Genomic DNA, 21,781 nt, shown 5'->3' with positions numbered 1-21,781 from the left:
GTTGTACGTACATTTCCATAACTCACATCCAGGCAAATAATGCCCCAACTTTGTAAGTTTGTAGAAAATATAGCATAAATTTTGTTCAGTAGTGATCTCTCTCTAATGCCATATGGGAGAAAATGTGTAGTTCAAATCAGCACTTTGGATCATATCTGCTCTCTTGGCTTAAATTAAAGCATAACACTTCTTCTCTCTTTCTGCCGATGAAGCATTTATTCTTGAGCTTGCACTATTTAAACCATGCCACATATTGGTTGAAGATTAAGAAATCTTCATACCACTGTGGCATACAACCCCTCTCCTGATTTCTGCGTGGTTTTTCCATTTTATTACAGTAGCTCCTTATTCACAACAGCTCCTTATTCACTGACTTGTTTGTCAGTGCAGAAGCCAAAATTTTGCACGATGCTGCAAACCATCTTATTGTAGACTGAGTGATGGCTTTCCTGAACTTCCGTTCCCATTTGAAACCAACAAGTTCTGTTGTGTACTGAAGCAGGCAGTTAGTTAGACAAACCGAGACACAGAAAACAGCTCCTGTGAGCAGGTAAAGTTATGGTGAACTGTCTCTACGTGGACAACAGGGCATAAAATAAATTGATTTCCCCCATAGCTCAAAATAGCACATCTCAGCCTATTTGAAGAAGTGTGCATGCACACAAAAGCTTATACCCAGAAGAAACTTAGTTGGTCTCTAAGGTGCTACTGGACAATTTTGTAATTTTTTTTAAATTTAGCACATGTAAGAGAGGTTTTATCCAAAATAAAAAAACACAATACCTTAAAGCAGGCTCCTATTCAAAAGAACTCATGCTAGCAAACAATCAGGGTGAATATTTATGCTCGCGCAGTTCAGAGGAATTCCCTTGGGTGATGGCAGATGTCAGTGGCGAAACCCTGGAACATAGTGTTGCAGTACAATGGGGTAGCGTTAGAAATTTATAAATAGGTGGTTGGGGGGGAAATGACTTGGGTAGGAGAGGATGCACAGATATTTCTGGTGACAAACCATAGCTTTGTAGTTGTGGCTTAGCCTATTAAAAAGGAACGAGCTGAATGCTACGTGATTGACTGCAATTGAACAATAAAGGAAGACCGCAGGAAACTTGTTAAAATGTTGAGTTGCATTATAAATGCAGAGGATCCTGGTTGTTTTCATGAGGGTTACTATACATTGTTGTTATTATTGTAATGATATTGGGATTTACTAATATTACTGTAATGATATTGGGATTTACTAAAGTTTTACAAAAATTTATTCTGTTAGTTGTTTTTTTTTTAATGTTGACTGATGCTTCACTTTTCATAGCGCAGGAAATGGTGGAGAACTTATGTACTTCCAGTTATTGGTGAGCTACAATCCCAACATCCCTGACCAATGGTGGTGCCAAGTGGGGTTGATGGGAGTTTAACAATATGTGGAGGGCCACAGGTAACACAGCCCGGGACTATGTAATAAAGATCTCTGTGTTTGTCACATCCTTGAAACATCACTACGGCAACCCTTCTACCCACCTTTTAAAAAGCACAAGGAAAGTGGTCCTCTGAGCAACTTTGTACTGGCCAAAGTCAGTCCACATGGACAGAACGTCGTGGAGTGTTGGACTAGGACAGCAGGAACCAAATTCTTTGAATTCTCAGCCACGTAGCTTTGTGGCGGTCACTACCTGTCAGCCTCAGGTAACTCACAAGGTTCTTATGAAGATACAATTGAGGAGCGAGAGGCTACACATGATGCTTTGATCTCATTTGACCAAGTCATCACATAGATGTTGGCTGAGATCTAGATAATTACTGTTACAGAACAAGGGTGTCCCCCCCTAAACACTAAAATTAATAAATGCTAGGATTTGGGGTTATTTGTGATATGAAGAGAGAATATAAGCTGCAGAGGAACTCCTGGGCTGCCTTACACAAACCAGCCTGGCGGTGGAGGGAAGAGCAGATCAATTGAGGGTCATTGAGGGTCAGATCAGATCAGAGAGCCATTGAGGGTCGTCAACAACTCCTTGTCCCAGGTGTGAGCAGAGATGGAGATTTGGAACTGCTCTGGGGGAGGGCAAGGGGCTTCTGGGAAGAAGAAGGGGAAGATCCATCTTGGCCAGGCAGAAGGAAGGACTGCCTGCAATGCTTGGGGCCACGTTGTAAGATCTGGACCCCCTCCATGTAGACTGAGGGTGCTAAATAGGTGAATAAACCCTATTTCTTAGAGCATGACAGCTTCCACCATGTCTTCTATTCTCCAAAAGGACACAGACCCTGTGTGGGTGCCTGAGATCCCATGCGCTCTTGCCACAGCTTGGCAGAGAGAGGGACCGGCGCTGGTCTTTTGTAACATGACTTTCGGTGAGCCCAAGGACACCAGGGAGCTGGAAGAGGCGCAGAAAAGCGCTGGAACAAATCCGAAAGAGAGGATATGATGGAGATTTATGAAGTTATCCATGATGTAGAAAAAGTGGGTGCGGGAAATTTTACTCCTTCTCCGATGAGACTAGAATCTGGGGCCATCCTATGAGATTGAATGGTGGAAAACAGAATGGTACACAGCTGAACTGTGGAATGAAAATGTGGTGAAGACCATTAACTTAGATGCTTTTAAAGGGGATTTATGGGGGATAAGCCTATTAGTGGCTTCTAGTTATGAAGGCTATATGGTACCTTCAAATTCAAAAGCAGAATGGATTCCAGCTATAATAATGATAATATTGCTTATTACCAGAAAAGGTGGAAACATAGGGCTAAGCTATCAGTTGTATGCTTTGAGACGAAAGATACTTCGGTCTGTTCACAAACACACAAACCATGATGTGGCAGAGTCCTGAGTCATCTACAACAAGGATACCTGCTAGTCTTTTTTTTTAAAAGAAAAGTTTTGAGAAACGTAATTTAATAATCCAATTTTCTGTTTTCACAAAAGCAATTCTGCTTCTCTTTATTTGGCCCGTAGGCTAAATGTTCCATGAATGCTAACAACTCTAACGAATAAATTGTGTCTACTCCAGGCAACCAGATATTCACAAAAATGTTAATCATATTTAATTAGTTTTACACAGATGAGTTTGTTCTAAATAACTGTGATTTGTTAATTCTAAATATTGATTCAGATATTAGATTAATTAAATTAAAGTAGTTGGCTGTAATTTAGCCTTTCTGAAAATGAATGTATGATCCAGAGGTCAAAAGATTGCATCTACACATATGAATTAATATATCTATAGACAGCGCCTTTAAAAAAAACACCAGAGACAATGTTATTGAGTTTGGTACAGGAGGAAATACAAGAAGATAGAAGAAATGTTTTCCTATATTCGTGTGCAGCTGCTAGAATGTTATTAGCCCAATATTGGAAAGGGGAAGAGGTTCCAACGATACAGGAGTGGCACCTAAAATTAGTAGAGTTCATGAACTTGGCAAAAATGACAGCAGCAATTAGAAATATTTCGAAACAAAAAATTATAGGAGATTGGAAATATGTGGAGGAATATTTGAAGAAAGAAGGAGTAGAAACAAAATTGGTGATCTGCTTGGAATGACTGACATACAGGGAAAGGTAATTATGGATAACAAGGGATAAGTATATAAAGATATTTTGTAACAAACTTGATTTATTAAATAAAGCATAGACAAGAACTTTAGTAGGAGACACGAAGACGAACTTTAGGAAGTCATTTTAACTTTTTTTTCTTTTTTCTCTCTGTCTTTTTTTAAGTTCTATTTTTACTTGATTGTGTAATTGTATGTAATGATGTGGTTGTGTAATTGTCTTTTGTAATTGTGTAGACTGTGTTTGTATTATTATTTGTATTATCTTAAAGAAATTTCAATAAAAACTTGTTTTAAAAATTAAAAATAAATAAATCTATAGACAGCGCTGCCTTTAGCATATGTGCCGCCGGGGTGCAAAGATCCATCCAGCAGCCCCAAATTTAATTTAGCCCCCAAATTAACTTTTATTATGCTTATGTCAGAAACCATGCTTACACCTTATCTCTTGTTTATGAAAGGAAGGAAAAAGAAACAAACTTTTTTATTTGCTCATTTATTTACAATACACATAATTAAGTATACAGTACCACCATATTTAAATGTATAAGTATTGTTTAGGCACCTACTTAGTAGAAACATCAGTCATGTCAAAGGTGCCGCTGACCCCGCTGCCGCATAGTAGCGCAACTCAAAACAATACATAACATAATATTTTGACGTAAGAGTTAATTTTGCGTGCATGGCGCCATGGAGAATGACAAGTGCCATCGGGGAGTCTGACAAGTCAAAAGTCTTTTACTGAAACAGTAGCTATACATTTCAGTAATACCTAGTTATATATGTATTTTGTTTTTCTAGATTGATCAAAATTATTTATTATTTCATAACAGGTAGATAGTTAAGAGCTTAGTCGTCTTCAGCGCGGGCACCTGGCGCCCCCCAGAATTCGGCGCCCGGGTGCCCCGTACCCCTTGCACCCCGGGTAAAGACGGCCCTGTCTATAGATATCCTAATTTATATGTATAGATGCACTTTTCCTAAGACAAACTACTACTGCAGATACAGGTAGAGATCAACAGAGCCAGAGAGAACTTGCTGTAAGACAGACCCAAAAAAGAAAATAACAGAACACCACTAGTAATCACATACAGCTCCCAAGTTAAAACAGTACAACGCATCATCAGAGATCTACAACCTCTCCTAGACAATGACAGTTCTCTTTCTCAAGCTCTGAGAGGAAGACCTTTCATCACCTACAGACAGCCACCCAATCTTAAACAACTCCTCACCCACAATAATACAACAACAGGACTTAACATGGACACTGGTACCAGAGCCTGCAATAAACCCAACTTTGCTGCCATATACACCCGGACAACACCATTACTGGCCCCAACAACATCAAACATACCATCTCAGGACTATTTAATTGCACATCTTCCAACATTGTGTATGCAATCAAATGCTAACAGTGCCCTTCAGCTCTCTATAGTGGACAAACAGGCCAAACCCTACGCCAAAGGATAAATGGACATAAATCTGATATTGGGAATCACAAGAGAGAGAAACCAGTAGGAGAACACTTCAGTCTCCCAGGACATTCTATACAAGATCTCAAAGTAGCTGTCTTACTACAAAGGAATTTCAGAAATAGACTGGAAAGAGAAGTTGCTGAATTGCAACTCATTACCACACTTAAAACCATGGAGAGACCTGGTCTGAACAAAGACATTGGATTCTTATCTCATTATACATGACAAAGCTATCTTTAGACATCTCACCCCTTGCTTTTTCCTGTAAGACCTATTGCAGTCATTAACAGTCGTCAACAGGTTTTCCACACCTATCAGCCAATCACCCATTCCCACCACCCTTCTGAGTAACACCCCTCCCCATTCTCTCACTATATATAAGGGTCTGGTGACTTCTGTTTCAGTGTATCTGAAGAAGTGTGCATGCACATGAAAGCTCATACCAAGAACAAACTTAGTTGGTCTCTAAGGTGCTACTGGAAGGATTTTATTTTATTTTTTATTTTGTTACTACTGCAGAGTATCAGAAACAAGAATGAGGGCAGAATCCAGTAGAGAACTCCTACCCTAAATCATAGTGAAATGAATGAAGCAAGGTATATCCTGCACTAAAACACATCCATTTCATGTCCATGTTAGATCGCACCCTTTTTAGCAGCCCCGATGCCTGAGATTTCTTCCAGTGGACAGCTATTTCATCTAGCCATTCCATTCATGCTTTGGAATAAGTGTGCTTTCCCTCAAAGACTATAAGCCACGACAAGTGCAACGCTCTCAAGGTTACGGAAAGATAAAAGTGCTTTTCTAAATCACATGTTTACATACGGCTGCAACTCGTGACCTATATGCAGAGGTCTGCGGTAGGGACCCTCTGATTCCATAACGTGTTAGGTTTACAAAGGAAAAACGACATATGTTACATCAGGCAGCTAAAATGTGCTCCATGTGGGGATACCTTTGAAGGTGGCCTGGAAACTACAATTACCGTATATACCCGAGTATAAGCCGACCCAAATATAAACCGAGGCACCTAATTCTCCTACAAAAACCTGGGAAAGCTTATTGACTCAAGTATAAGCCGATTCACCTTTGCTGCTGTGGAGGAGGAGGAGGAACGAGCAGCCCGAAAGCAGCCCTTTGGGTTGCTCCTTCCTCTTCCTCCTTTGCCAAGTTTGCATTTATGCGAGCAGTTCAGGAATGGAACAAGCTGCCTGGGGAGAGTAAAGAACCGCTGTTCTTGTACACTTCTTAAGGAATGGTTGACTGGGGAGAGCGGGTGGCGGCACAAGCGAAGAGAAAGGGCTTCTTTCTCGCCGCCCCCACCACCCGCCTCACTCGAGTATAAGCCGAGGGCAGCTTTTTCAGCACAAAAAATGTGCTGAAAAACTAGGCTTATACTCAAGTATATACGGTAATCCAGAATGCGGCAGCTAGACTGGTGACTGGGAGTGGCCGCCGAGACCATATAACACCAGTCCTGAAAGACCTACATTGGCTCCCAGTACGTTTCCAAGCACAATTCAAAGTGTCGGTGCTGACCTTTAAAGCCCTAAACAGCCTCAGCCCAGTATACCTGAAAGAGCATCCCCACTCCCATCGTTCAGCCCAGACACTGAGGTCCAGCTCCGAGGGCCTACTGGTGGTTCCTTCACTGTGAGAAGTGAGGTTAAAAGGAACCAGGCAAAGGGCCTTCTTGGTAGTGGCGCCCTCCCACCAGATGTCAAGGAAATAAACAACTATCTGGCTTTTAGGAGACATCTGAAGGCAGCCCTGTTTAGGGGAGTTTTTAATGTTTGATGTTTTATCGTGTTTTTAATATTCTGTTGGGAGCTGCCTAGAGTGGCTGGGAAGGCCCAGCCAGATGGGCGGGGTGTAAGTAATAAATAAATAATATTAACAATACCAGTAACATCTTTTTCTGCACACCACTCACTCTGGGGAAGAGTCTGGTGATACTCAACAGCAAGTTCACTGCATTGTGAGTAGGGCTGCCATATTTCATATTTTCAAATGTGAAATTCAGGACACTAAAGTTGTTGAGCTTTCCCGTCTCTTTTTGAGCTATTTTAAAATGAAAACCGCCAAAATCTACACTTACAACATGGGCTGCCATACGTCCAGGACATTTCAGCAATTTTCACCAGGACACTGTTCCTGATGGCCAAATCCTGGCTACGTCCAGGAAATTCTGAATGCATGGCAATCCTAACTTATCCCTAACAAATGGCCACAGGTACTTGTGGCAGGTGGTGCCATTTTGGATATTTAAGAACTGGAACTTAGGGAGCTGTGTTTCACAGATCAGACCAGAAGAATCTTTATTTGCATCAGCCACTAGCCATAGCAATAAAATAAAATAAAATAAAATAAAATAAAATAAAATAAAATGTACTGAAGATAGAAGTAAAAACTTAAGCTATACAAAATACATTTTGGAGGTTTACATAAATAATCACACTGTTTGCTATTAGTATATAATGGGGAAAATATATATAACCGAAGGTTATTCAGAAATTCTAGCTGAAGATACCTAGGGACCACTGTCCACCCTTTCTGTCCCAGGATTTGGGGACTGGTGAGACCTGTGTCTGTGCTTTAATATGACTTGTGTGAGGACAGCTGCTGAGATATGCTGGGTTCATGGTTAAATCTGTCTATTGCTGCTCAATTTGTGTCCTAAATTCTATTCATGGGAACAGTCAATTACTAACCATTCAGAGGTTCTGTGTACACTTGATTTGTAAAAATAAATCATACTGAGAGGTCATGGGGTTGCAAGTAAGAAGCACTTGGATAGACTGTGGGAATGTCCAAGCACTGCTGAATTATATGCCTGTGCTTTAAGGGCCTCTCTGAAGGCCAGAGGAAATGGACCCCACAGGCTCCCATGAAAGTAAAAAGGTTCATATTCCAGCATGCAAAATCTTTCCCTGCAGTTCATCAATGGATGGAAGACTCATTGCTCTCTCTGTTTTTTAGCACTCCGTGAGCCATCCATTGCAATTAACTGCCACTTAGGCTGCAATTCTGCACACTTCCCTGGGAGCAATTCCTACTGAACTCAATGTGATTTACAAGAGTTGCTGAGAATGATGGGCAATGTTGCTACAGAGAACACGGGGAGCTGAAAGGAGGGAGTGGTCTGGTGGATGCATTGTGAATATATCAGTGCCCCTTGCAGACTATGAGAGTAATCGCAGGCTCCTTGTAGAGTGGACAAAAACTTTAAAATACATTTCCCCTCCCCAGTGTTTATTTCTTAGGGTCAGTGCTTTTTAACTGGAGGGGGGAAAGCAGGGGCACACCTACACCTAAACATTTTGTGAATCTTTGTACTTTTGTCCATTTATTATACTTATTTTTCCCTATTTGAACTATAAAATGTTGATTTTCTTGAGTCAAAATGAGAGTATCCTAAACATTTTTTAAAAGAAAAAAAGCACTGCTTAGGGTCCATATAAAAAACAACAACAGGTCAGTGTATATGTGTGCCAAGATTCATACTTGTAACCCAAAGTACATGATTTTAGGCTTGAGCACACAAGACAAGAGTACACATTTGTCACTTTTCTGCTCCTGCGGAGGCATTGCTTGCTTTTTTTAAAAAAATGTTTACAGTGGGTCAATGTAACAGCATGCCAAGTTTTGTCCTTCTGCCCCAAAATGCAATAAGCTAAAATTAATAGATTTCAGGCTTTACCATTCCACTAAATAGCTTGACCCGGTGCTGGAACATTATATAGATGAAACTGGTTAAATGCCTGGATCATATAGCTTGTACACAGACATGCATCTGCTGCATAATTTGCTTGGACCATTTCATATCGACTGGTTATACATGAGTGCAGATGTAATGGGCAACTGATCTATGGACTTCTGATTATATGGGAGGGCTCATAAGCCCTGGCTATGTTGTGGCACATGGCAATCTGGTTTGCTGGCATGAAATAGGCTCTGAAATATACAAATAATTAAGTGTAGGAACTTAAGATTTCCAAGCAAGTGTGTGTGTGTGTGTGTGTGTGTGTGTGTGTGTGTGCAGTGCTTCCCCCCCCCCTAAAAAATGTTTAGGGTTACTCTAATTTTTCTACTCATATTGAAATACTGCCCCTCAATGAGGCCAAACTTAGATTCACAAAATGTTTAGGGGTATGCGTACCCCTGCGTCCCCCCAGAAAAAAGCACTGTATATTCGCAAAGGAAAAATAAATTACAGGGACAAGCATTAAATGTGAAAAATATATTGCCCAAATCACCGAATCTGTTGTTGCATATTTTCTCAATGCCACAAAGTGAACACTTTCTCTCCTGTGGCTATTGATTCATTTTGCTTCCGGCGACCCACTGGCCCACGAGCGGGAAAAGTATTTCCACATGGAAATTAGGCGGAAACAAAAATTTATTGGTATCGAAACAATAATTAATAAGGAATGTCAGAAAGAAGAAGCTGCCAAAACTGATTTCTGGCACAAGTCTTTCCTACTGTGTAAAATGTATTCATTCACCTGGTAGGTTATACATTTAAATCCTGATTTTTAAGTATTCGCTTTCCTTAGTCTATGCAGGAAGCAGGCCACAGGCAATAGTTCATTTTGTCATTTGGTGTTGAAGTGTTACATACAGCTATGTAACTGGCTATTGAGCTCCCTGAAGAGGCCAAGCTAGTTTTCCCCAAATAGTATTTGCACATACCTACAGGCTCACGTATTTTTTATGTATTTTTTATTCTTCTGGTGTTCCAATTGTCTGCCGGCAAATATTGTTTAATAATCTGATAACTATTTTACTGCAATATTTCATGGATAATAATTTTAGCCTAACCTTTTTTGGGGGCTGCATTGTCTTTATGCAAGTATGCGGTACAGTTGCCAAGGAAACTTTATAACTGTTGATGTTAGTCATAGAAGGTTAGTTTGCTTGTTACATGCTTGAGTCAATGTTCATCTGGTGTCTAAAACAACGATGGTCTCAACTATTGCTATTTGTTGCTATTTGTGCTAGTATTGTTAGTTTTAGTTCGTAACTAGTTTCAAAGGGAAAACAGCATAGGTAAAATAAAAGAATTCCCTGGGTCCAGATTTGGGGCAAGTGAGAAAGACCCAGCAGAGATTTAAAATAACAAAACATGCAGCAATGTAAAGTGTGGAAATATTGGCTGTTAGACCTTTAAAATACTCCCTTCTAAGTTCTTTCCAATATTCTCCACTTCCCTTAACATGGAAGGAGGCCACATGTTTGGTTAACTTAAGAATGGGTTACTTACAAACTCTTCAAAGGTCAGATTCATGTGCTTTTCCACACAGCAGCAAGAAAAGGCAGGCAGTGAGGGATTGTGACCTAGGTAAGCCTGGCAAGACAGCTTACTCTATGGTCTTAACCCCTTCATGTATTAATTAGAGTTAAGCATGTTGATTACAGTATATGTGGCTGATTTACCCCACAAGTATCACATCCATTTCATTTCCATTTCTTTTTAAGGCATTCCCTGCTCGTTTATACTAGCTTGAGCATTACCTAGCCTCCTATGATTTATTCCAAGTTCTTCACATGCATTTGTAATGCATTTATATTGAGGACAAATGGGGAATGGAGGAAAACAAACTGAAATCAAATCCAGCAACAAAAGGTCGACAGCCAAGTTTGGGTGTGCAATGTCAAAATAAATAATTAATTTCATAAGCATCTTACAAGTTCTCTCTCTCTCTCTCTCTCTCTCTCTCTCTCTCACACACACACACACACGGAGAGAGCGAGTCACAAGCTATAATTAAAAGCAAACAGCTTGATGCTTCTTTAGAGAAATCACTTGCTTTTAACTTTATTGTATTGTATATGTTGTGAAACAGCATATGTTTACAGGGGCGTCGCTGGGGAGGGGCGGTGGGGGCGGGACGCCCCCAGTGACAGGGTGAGCAGCGGCGGGTGGGGGTGTCAAGCGGCGGCCCCTCCCGCCACTCCCACGCGCCGCCGCTCCCTCCGTCACCCCCGGAGCAGCAGCACATGGATGGGGTGCTTCTGCCGCTTTTTTTCGGCGGGGGGGGGGCGACCCGCGAGGGGGGTTGTCACCCCCTCCTCGCTGGTCACCCCCCCCCGCCGAAAAAACCGCGGGAGGGCGGGCGGGGAAAGCCTGGAAAGGAAGCAGAGCAGGCGTGTTTAAGCGCCGCTCTGCTTCTTTTTCCGCTTTCCGCCGCTTTTTTCGGCGGGGGGGGGGCCGACCAGCGAGGTGGGGGTCACCCTTGTCACTCCCTCCTCGCTGGTCACCCCCCCCCGCCGAAAAAAACCGCGGGGGGGGCGGGGAAAGCCTGGAAAGGAAGCAGAGCAGGCGCGTTTAAGCGCCGCTCTGCTTCTTTTTCCGCTTTCCGCCGCTTTTTTTCGGCGGGGGGGGGGCGACCAGCGAGGTGGGGGTCACCCTTGTCACTCCCTCCTCGCTGGTCACCACCCCCCCCGCCGAAAAAAACCGCGGGGGGGGCGGGGAAAGCCTGGAAAGGAAGCAGAGCAGGCGCGTTTAAGCGCCGCTCTACTTCTTTTTCCGCTTTCCGCCGCTTTTTTTCGGCGGGGGGGGGCGACCAGCGAGGTGGGGGTCACCCGTCACTCCCTCCTCGCTGGTCACCACCCCCCCGCCGAAAAAACCGCGGGGGGGGCGGGGAAAGCCTGGAAAGGAAGCAGAGCAGGCGCGTTTAAGCGCCGCTCTACTTCTTTTTCCGCTTTCCGCCGCTTTTTTCGGCGGGGGGGGGGCGACCAGCGAGGTGGGGGTCACCCGTCACTCCCTCCTCGCTGGTCACCACCACCCCCGCCGAAAAAACCGCGGGGGGGGCGGGGAAAGCCTGGAAAGGAAGCAGAGCAGGCGCGTTTAAGCGCCGCTCTACTTCTTTTTCCGCTTTCCGCCGCTTTTTTTCGGCGGGGGGGGCGACCAGCGAGGTGGGGGTCACCCGTCACCCCCTCCTCGCTGGTCACCACCACCCCCCCGCCGAAAAAAAGCCTCGGAAAGGGGGAAATCCCCCCTTTCTGTATACACGTGCGTCGTGACGTCATGATGACGTCACGGCGCGCGCGTCGTGCCCCTCCCCCAGGGGGTACCTCTGCGCTGCCGCCGCCCCCAGCAGCGCAGAGGCTAGCGACGCCACTGTATGTTTATGCTATCTTTCATAAAATATAGCAATGAGGCTTACGATATATAAGATGCAATGAAATCTATCTATAAATATCTAGAAAACACAATTAAAAACATCAGTAGATACTGGTGGGTTTAAAGAAAAATTCGTATTGTGAAGGCCTGTCTAAACAGTGCAGTTTTTGGAAAATGTTTGAGAGAAGGAAAGGATGGTTTCTGCCAAAGCTCTACAGTGGTACCTCTGGTTGCGAATGGGATCCGTTCCAGAGCCCCATTCGCAACATGAGCAGAACGCAACATGAAGCGCCGAATCTGTGCACACGCATGGTGCGATTCGGCGCCTCTGCGCATGAGTGACACGCCGAACCCGGAAGTAACCCGTTCCGGTACTATCGTAACCAGAAGCATGACTGTACTCCAATCCTAAACATATTTGGTGGGGGGAAAGAGGCCCATTTATTACAGCTGACTTTCCTTCCAAGTAAGGAACTGTACAGTTTTGCCTCCAAATGTTATTTATTTAGGAAACATCACTGAAGAGGCTGGAACCAATTAGAATGGTTATTTGGTTGCTCATCTATGCCCATGAGCTCTGGGGTGATAACCTGGCACTCGTCTTATCTGGATTGCTGTATTTTAGATAGCAAAATCATCTCCTTTCCATGTTCCAGTCTCTTGCAAGTAGGAAGTTCTCCTCCATGCTCTCGTCTTCTTCTTTTGCTGCTCTCTTATATTTCACGACCCCTGAGCTAATCCCGCTATTGTTCCTATTAGCAAGTTTAAGCAGGCAAACTTCAAACAGGCTAGCTGTGGGTCACAAGGTTTAATGGGCACATAGATAATCATCTAAATTACATTTCTAGGGCTGATGGACCAGACAGGCTTAGAGGGTAACTTTACCAGCTTTCACTGTTAATCAGCGAGGATTGTGTGTCTCAGTGTGTATCTGCCTTCGCCTGCCTCCTGAAGGGCTGGGCCATTGGAGCTGATGGCAGCTGCATTAGCTTTTGTCTCTTGCTGAAGTTCGTTCAGGAGGCCCAAACGACTTGAAAGGCAAAAGCGACAACAGCTCAAACGCCAAGCGCTCATCACTGTGAAATTATCCACCCTCCGCTTGCAAGATTACTATCGCCAGCAAAACAGTTGTTGCCAATTTTCACAATCTGTTAACACTTTGAAACTTGCCTACTGGCCGATCCTCTTTCACCTCGATTGTGCACCTCATCGAGGGAAAAGTGCAGCAAGCTACTTCACATTGTCTCTAGAGTTCAAAAGTGATCGCTTCAGACAGGCTCAAAGGGTTTCGGTGACTGCGTGCCCTGATTAATAGGGCTTCGTTTCAAGGCAGAAGGAATGAACCAAGCAGGAAAGGTTGGGTGAGTGAAATTAATACTCACAAGCACATTTGTTTCTTGCAAACATGAGGCTTTTAAAAAGGAGGGGGAAACACACCACAAAATGACTTTGTAACATCAGAAATCCAGACCCACCAAGTGTCCCTATTTTCCAGGGACAGTCCCGAATTTACAGAAGCCACCCTGGTTTCTGATTTGATCCCAGAATGTCCCGCTTTTCCTTAGGATGGCCCTATGATCATCGGATAAATGTTGGAGGGTATGGCAGGACACCCCTATTTTCACTGGAGAAAGGATGGAGGGTATGGAAATCCCAATCTCTAGATCTGAATATTGTGTCAACAGTGAATGGTGTGAGCAATTCTATGATTCTAAGCATCGAACCAGAAAGTTCAAGAAGTTAATAGTTGTAATGCAAACGGTAATTTCAGTTGAGCTGTTGTGGGTTTTAAAAAAATTATTATTGCAACATTATTTTAACAAGAAGCAGGATCCTTGTCACTGCATTTATTTCCCTTAAGCCGTTGAAGATGCAGCTACTCTGTTTAAGGTTAGGAACTGGGAAGCAAGAAACAATACCATCACCTACATATGTTGACAAATTCTACATTCGAAGAAATACTCTTGAGCACCCGCAGCTTCACATTTCGAATTCATATCAAACATAACCCTGTAAAAGCACAAGAAGAATCCTGCTGGGTCAAAGCCAAAGCTCATACAGTCCAGAATTCAGTTGACTTTGTAGGATATGGTGCTCTATAGTAGAAGCACAAAAGAAGGAGCAGGAGGAGGCCAGGAAGATTAGAAGACATTCATGAGAAATAACTGAATTGTTGCAAGCTGCCCAACATAGCCAGGACTCCGCCATAACGAGGAATGAGATCATAGCTAATTATAAGTGCCTCATCCTTGCGAGGAGAATAGATGAGGAAAGGCTAAAAGCCATACAAAAAAAAGGAGCTTAAAGAGAATTTAAATTAGCTAAGTGACACACAGAGTTAATCCTTCCTCAGCCTGCTGCCCATTAATGAAAATAGTCTGCTGATGTCATTTCATTCATTTGTGACCCAACTGCAAAAACAGACTCAGCATTCTTAAAGTCTGAGCTTTCAGGGTTGGGGTAGGTTTACAGCAAAATGGATAAAAGTAGACGAGGAAATCTACTTGGGAAACCAGGCTGTCCCCTTCTTATAAATATTTCAAGGGGAAATATTTCAGATCAATTGTTGGGCGAGTCCTTGCCTAGCTTCATACATGGCTTTCATTTAATGGATTTTGAACCACTTTAAACTCTCCTCTATTTGGAGAGAAAATGAGGCACTTGTTGGGCGATTTGAATAGCATATCTAAGGCAAGCAGTACCATTTGGCTGAAAGGAACCATTTTGGAGTAGCAATACATCAGCCATGAGCATTATTAGTGATAACCTCCTGGTTTGGACAACCCATGGCCCTCCTGTTCTTGCTGGGCTTCCACTCCTATCCATCCCAGCCAGTATGGCCAAGGGTAAGGCATCATGGGAGTTACCGGTATACTCCCAACATCTTGAAGGTCATAAGTTGCCCAGTCTTGTTCTACTCTCTGCAAGGATTGCCACATCTCCCTTCTGTGGGATGTAATCCATTGGTGCAGTCAAATGCAACATTCCTTATTTCCCTAGAGTGGGCACAGGCAGGGGGACATCCTGCATGTGATCTGGGAGATGGGAATGGCTCTGGCTGACTCCATAAAAGAGCTGAGTCATGCAGCCATTTTCTGAGTCTGTTTTGTCTTTCTATTGTCTTGATTCTTGCAGTTTTGTTTTGTCCTCTTGTCTTGTTGATCTTGTAGCCTTTTTGTATTCCTAATGTAATTTTACTGTCTGCTGGCTCTCAGCCAGCAGCACATGAGTTCAGCCTCCATATGAGATTAACTCACAGTTTCTTTGTGTAACTACCAAGTATAAAGCCTGCCTTTCAGGGATCGTATCGTGAACTAAAATGTGAGTAAACCTTTTGTTACTTTACTCAGAAAGACTCTCGTGTCTTTATTCTTTTAGGAGGGATAAAAGGGGACACCGGGAAATAATCTTAACTAAGAGATTCAAACGAATCTACAAACTAGCTTCCAGCTATATTGAAGGGAATCTGCTCTGCTCCATCACTTACTAGAGTGAGTGAAGGAAGGATAATACTGGTTCAATATATCCTTTCCTTCCATCTTTAACATTCCCACACCTTCCCCTTGCCCTTTTTGTGCTGCTGTTGTTCCTCATTCCTGAGTGTCTCGTGTCATGATTTTCAGAAGAAGACAATGATGTTTAATGTCCTGAAGGCATTATGCAACCCAACTGCTGCATTTCTTTTAGGAAGAACACAGTGTTCTGGTGATCTTTAAGAGGAGCCCTACTGGACCTATTTATTCACAGGTCCACCTAGGTCAGCATCCTATTTTTACCAGTGGCCAGTCATGTGGATCCAGGAATCCTACAAAGGTTGATGCCCACCCTCAATGTATGTTCCCCAGAACGTTTAGAGGTATACCGCCTCTGAGCAGTATTTGTCTTCATCCATCTCGATGCACTTGTGCAATTCTTTTTAAAAGCCAACTAAGCAAGGAGCCATCTCCACATCCTGTACTGTATCAGTATGACTTCTACATAAGAATCACGTGTACAAGTACATGCGTGGGATTTTTGGAGTGCTGCTGACCAGGTGAATTTGATGCTTTTGTAAGGGTGGTTCTCTTTCAGCCATTCAGCATTTGTGGAATAAACTTAAGATATTTCCAGAATGCTCAAAAGGGACCAATGTGATGTTCTTCCCTGGTGGTGGGATAGCTAAACATACTTTTACCCTGCCAAAAAAAATGAGCTACAGTAATGGCACGCAATGGCTGCACAAGAGGACACTAAGATTCCACCTACCTTGCCAACTAATTAGAGAAGGGACAGAAAGCGGCACATATCAATTTAGAAGGCACTGGAGCAGAGAAAGAGAATTGTGCACTTTTTCATTAATTAATGGAGACACTTAATTTATAAAAAATTTTTTGGAAATTTAATTATTATTTTTAAGGGCTATTATTCAGTGATGCAGGCCTAGGAAACAACAACAACGCTTATGTGGGCTTCTTAAGCGTAGCATTTTTATTCTATTACTTCCTAGACTGGTGACTATAGGCTGCATCCAATCAAGTCACACTCAAAGTAGACCCATTTATATCAATAGATTTCATTGGGTCTACTCTAACTTAATTGGACGATTCAGAATCTGGTTTGGGAGACCACTCTACTGAGGGTAAATTTAATATTTGCAACATGTGAAGAGAATTGCAAGATAATCACACAAGTCTTTCCAGTCTGTGTACTTCAACATCTCCTTTCATGTGCCCCTTACACAGTTACTACAGAATTATTTGAAATACGATGCTGGAAATGTGGAGCCTAAGTTGTAATTGCATTTTTCTTTCTTTCTTCCTGAGACAGAAGCACACATTTTAAACATAGTCCTTTCAATCTAAAGGAAACCCAGCATAAACCCTACAGCCACCTCTTTACAGGGAACCCTCCTACAAGTCGGTCTAATGTAAACAATGGAAAACCCATGCTTCTTAAAATGCCATTGTAGGCTCAACAGTTTATCCCCCGACTAATTTGCTTTTAATGAGGATATTATGGGTACTGTAAGAAAGAGGAATAACAATAATTTGGTGCTCTTAAGGGCTGCGCAGCTTTGGAACCTGCACACTTCTTCGCTGAATAGCCTTGAACTTAATCCAGGATTACTCAAATGCATGAGAATTGTTGGCAGACTGGAAACAACATCCCCTAGCTCTCCCTTTGTGTTGCACCCTTCAGCACGGTATCAGCTTGCAGTGAAACTTGAATATCCTAACGGGATTAGACATGAAAGAGAAGAGTCTCAGGATTGGGCTTTCAACTGAAAACCCCGCTGTGAGAAAAGACCACGCCACTGTCTTTGACCTTTTCCTTCCTATGCACGAGCCCAGTTGTGCCTAGCCGAGAAGACCCCGTCCGTTTGCTCTCTGTTTATCCTTTTGCTCCTAGAACAGGTGTCTGGTTACTAGAGAGAAAAGGCATGGAAGCCTCTGATCTCTGGCACAGGCAAAGCCCGCCAGAACTGGGAAAAAATACACTGTCACTACAATATTCAAGCTATGGGGAAATTATTGTGTGCAAACAAGCACCTTATTTGCCTGCTGCCTCTCTAAACCCTAAAAGCAACCATTAGACACTTTAATAATATATGATGAATGGGATGGCTTGTTCCCGGAAAGGGTGCCTTCCTTGGAATTAATACAAATACTGGCCGGGATCCAAGGATCTAGCTCAGGCACACCCAAATGCTTGGGCATGCCCCGCGGGAGTTTTGGCTTTCCGCCTTTAAATAGCAGGCTGCTGTGTTGGATCACAAACTGCTTTGGGAATTTCTCCATTTTCAAAGCGGTTTGCAGTGTCTCATGGGGGCCTGCTGTTCACAAGATGCAAGCCCAAAGGTCCCCTGGGTACATGGAAATAGAAACATGTTTGAAGCGGCATGCTGCAAGCTCACAACCTGCACAGACGTTTTCCTGTTGTTCTCCTGAAAGGCCTTAATTCCGGTCTGCTATAACACAATTTGAACTGAAGCAACGTTTGGACAATGAAGTATGTGTATTAACCAAAAGTCAGTCACTTTTGTAAAATGGCTTCCCTCCCGCCTCTATTATGGTTTCACCTGCACAGTGAGCGAGTTTTGAAGAAATGGCACAAGAATCTGCCTTCTATCAAGCCAGACCATTAGGACATAAGAGGAGGCTGCTGGATCAGGCCAATGGCTCACCTAGTCCAGCATCCTGTTCTCACAATGGTCTGCTTGGACTACTGCAATGAGCTCTATGTGGGGCTACCATTGAAGGTGACCTGCAAACTACAACTAATCCAGAATGCGGCAGCTAGACTGGTGACTGGGAGTGGCCGCCGAGACCATATAACACCGGTCCTGAAAGACCTACATTGGCTCCCAGTACATTTCTAAGCACAATTCAAAGTGTTGGTGCTGACCTTTAAAGCCCTAAATGGCCTCGGTCCTGTATACCTAAAGGAGCGTCTCCACCCCTATCGTTCAGCCTGGACACTGAGGTCCAGCTCCGAGGGCCTTCTGGTGGTTCCCTCACTGCAAGATGTGAGGTTACAGGGAACCAGGCAGAGGGCCTACTCGGCGGTGGTGCCCGCCCTGTGGAATGCTCTCCCATCAGATGTCAAGGAAATAAACAACTATCTGACTTTTAGAAGACATCTGAAGGCAGACCTGTTTAGGGAAGTTTTTAATGTTTGATGTTTTGTCGTGTTTTTACTATTCTGTTGGGAGCTGCTCAGAGTGGCTGGGGAAACCCAGCCGGATGGGTGGGGGTATAAATTTATTATTATTATTATTATTATTATTATTAACCTGGAACAGTTCAGAATTTTATGATCAGCTGCAAATTACATGCCCTACTGTTGCTGTATGGACAGACGTAATAGGGACTATGCAAGCACACAATCATCCACATGCACTTGGGTGTTGCTTTTGAGGACTTGCAAAAGTAGGAAGCCTCTGTAGCAGTTTGGAACTGAGAAATATGGCCCAGGAAGAAGAAAAAGCATTGACTGAAACTGCAGAGGCAAGTGAAAACATGCGATCCACAGACAACAGAGAGGAGATACTAAAACATTATAGGACAATTTGATTACTTTGCTGGAGAAGAAAGCATGAAGCGACAAGGGTTGTACATGAGAAATTACTACTACTATTCCTCAAAATCAAGCAGTACCTGCACAAAGCCACAGACCATAAAGTCGTCAAACAATGGCAAGCTTGGGCGGTCTTCTCGGTAAATGATGATTTTGTACATGCTCACAACCTCGTGGGGTGATTGAGATCTATCTGTTACCAGGATATTTATTCTGTTCATTCCTAGTCCAAGAGGGTAATTTGCAACACTGTTTAAAAAAGCACAATAGCAAGAAAATATCAGTGAAAAGTAGAGCAACCTGTGCACTTTATAACTGATCACCGGAGGCCATAAAAACTTTTAAGTTTTTTTTTAAAAAAGATTATAGATGAACTGAAGGTTTATCTGATGATAGGCACCTTTGTCTTTCTGTCTTTTCTCATTAACATTCCCAATGCTTTTTTAGTTCTATATGTCTGGATTTGAGATCTCCATGGTTTTCAGCAGAGATGTTTATTTGAATTCATAAAACACAGGGGTAGAGCATATTTTGGTTTCTACCTTTAGCAATCTGCATGATTCCACTACAAAGCATTGTTTGTGTTACTGAATGAGCATACATGTACATAATGCAGAGGGAGACCATGGCAGCAAGCCCCATTCCCCAATCTACGCATGAACAACCAGTTCTGACCCAATTGGGCATGGGTACAAGTCTACAGCATGATGCAAGCTGGGCTCATTATTCATAGCTTGCTTCTGGAGGTCTCTGGGCTATGTACACAGAGTCTACCTGTTCTGCAACTTGTACATGCATATGCATAGGGATTGTAGAGTCATTAACATACCCAGGTCAAAGCCTGCTGCGGCAAATCTGCATACACATCAAGTCATAGGTTAAAAAAAAGGTAAAGGACCCCTGGATGGTTAAGTCCAGTCAAATACGACTATGGGGTTGTGGTGCTCATCTCGCTTTCAGGCCAAGGGAGCTGGCGTTTGTCCACAGACAGCTTTTTGGGTCATGTGGCCAGCATGACTAAACCACTTCTGGCATAACGGAACACCGTGGCGAAAGCCAGAGTGCACGGAAACGCGATTTACCTTCCCGCCGCAGTGGTACCTATTTATCTACTTGCACTGGCATGATTTCAAACTGCTAGGTTGGCAGAAGCTGGGACAGAGCAACGGGAGCTCACCACCGTCATGCGGATTCGAACCACCAGCCTTCTCACTGGCAAGCCCAAGAGGCTCAGTGGTTTAGACCACAGCACCACCCACATCCCTATACATAAAGTCATATGAAGAGCACCACAGCATCAGGGCCAATTTATTGGAGCAAACTGCCCCACAAGGCTGCTTAAAGGGGCACCTTGGAAGCTGCGCCACCTGACAAATCTTCCATGTGAAGCAGCATGCTCTTCTCCATGCGAACTACCAAACCAGTTAGGGATAGTAGTATGGAGAAATCTGCTAAGAGGCAAGACTATTGAGTGATGGACAACTAAGTCATTGTTGGAGCAGATCCACCGAAATCAATCTCCTTATGTCCATTAAAGTTGATGAGTCTCATCTGAGTATAACTTACTTGGATTTCACACACATTGTCTTATCACTAGGATTTGTGTGTGTGTTTTTGTTTTTAACTCCATGCCTTTTGAATAATAGCCCACTCTCCCAAAATACCTTGGTCCGTTCTTCTCATCGAGGTGGACTTCACAGCGACAGTTTGCAGGCTCTGCTCTAATATTTATTGTCACCACATCAAATGGGACTTCAGAGTAGTATTCCTTGATCTTTGGGTCAAAATTAGGATTTAAATCCAAATGTGGATTGGTGGAGATCTGCTTGATATGAGGTAGGGAATCTTTATCTGTTACAAAAAGGGAAATCAATTTTTTAAATAAGCAATTGGGCATTATCAATGACTTGACTCCTTATTCTTGGCCGAATTGTATTCCCTTCTGTCAGGCATAATTTTTTAATTTTTATTTTTTGCATATGAAATTGGAAAATAAATAAATCAGGTTTTAAATACAGTCGTACCTTGGATCCCGAATGCCTTGTGAGTTGAACATTTTGGCTCCTGAACGCTGTGATTGTTCCGGTTTGTGGACGTTCTTTGGAACCCGAATGTTCGACGCGGCTTCCGATTGGCTGCAGGAGCTTCCCGCAGCCAATCAGAAACCATGCCTTGGTTTCCGAATGTTTTGGAAATCGAACGGACTTCCGGAACGGATTCCATTCTACTTCCAAGGTACCACTGTCATCCAAACTGTTTCTGACGGGCAGTTTCATGGTTCTTCCCCCAGCAGCACATGTAGTAAGATCTTTGTACAATTAGTATAGATTAGAGTGGTAAAAGATTTTCCCACAGATTAACTGAAACATTTGTGAGGGAAAATGTGGCTAATGATGGCAGTCTTGAAAATGAATCGATTTGCAAGGTAGTTACCATATTGGAAGAAGGAGACTGAAAGTAGATGATGTTTTGTTTCCTTATAGGTTTATAAATCCATCATTAGTATTTCTCAGTGCCTAAATATTTATTTTACCCAAGCAACTAGTGAAAGCAAAAATCACCCTCCAAAAAGGTTACA

The 21,781-nt window shown here is 43.0% G+C and overlaps 1 protein-coding gene across 1 annotated transcript in view; it reads right to left on the bottom strand.

The window, feature by feature from the left end:
- Positions 1-21,781, bottom strand: part of CPED1 (cadherin like and PC-esterase domain containing 1) — a 125,152-nt gene that overhangs the window by 44,044 nt on the left and 59,327 nt on the right. The window contains exons 16-17 of the mRNA XM_033162192.1: positions 20,868-21,054; positions 19,284-19,452 (exon numbers count right to left, since the gene is read on the bottom strand). Of these exons, the coding sequence (XP_033018083.1) occupies positions 19,284-19,452; positions 20,868-21,054 (356 nt within the window). The remainder of the gene's footprint in view (positions 1-19,283; positions 19,453-20,867; positions 21,055-21,781) is intronic.

The sequence above is a fragment of the Lacerta agilis genome, chromosome 10 (genome assembly GCF_009819535.1).
Source record: "Lacerta agilis isolate rLacAgi1 chromosome 10, rLacAgi1.pri, whole genome shotgun sequence".
Taxonomy (NCBI): domain Eukaryota; kingdom Metazoa; phylum Chordata; class Lepidosauria; order Squamata; family Lacertidae; genus Lacerta; species Lacerta agilis.
This window is presented reverse-complemented; position numbering and strand designations above follow the sequence as displayed.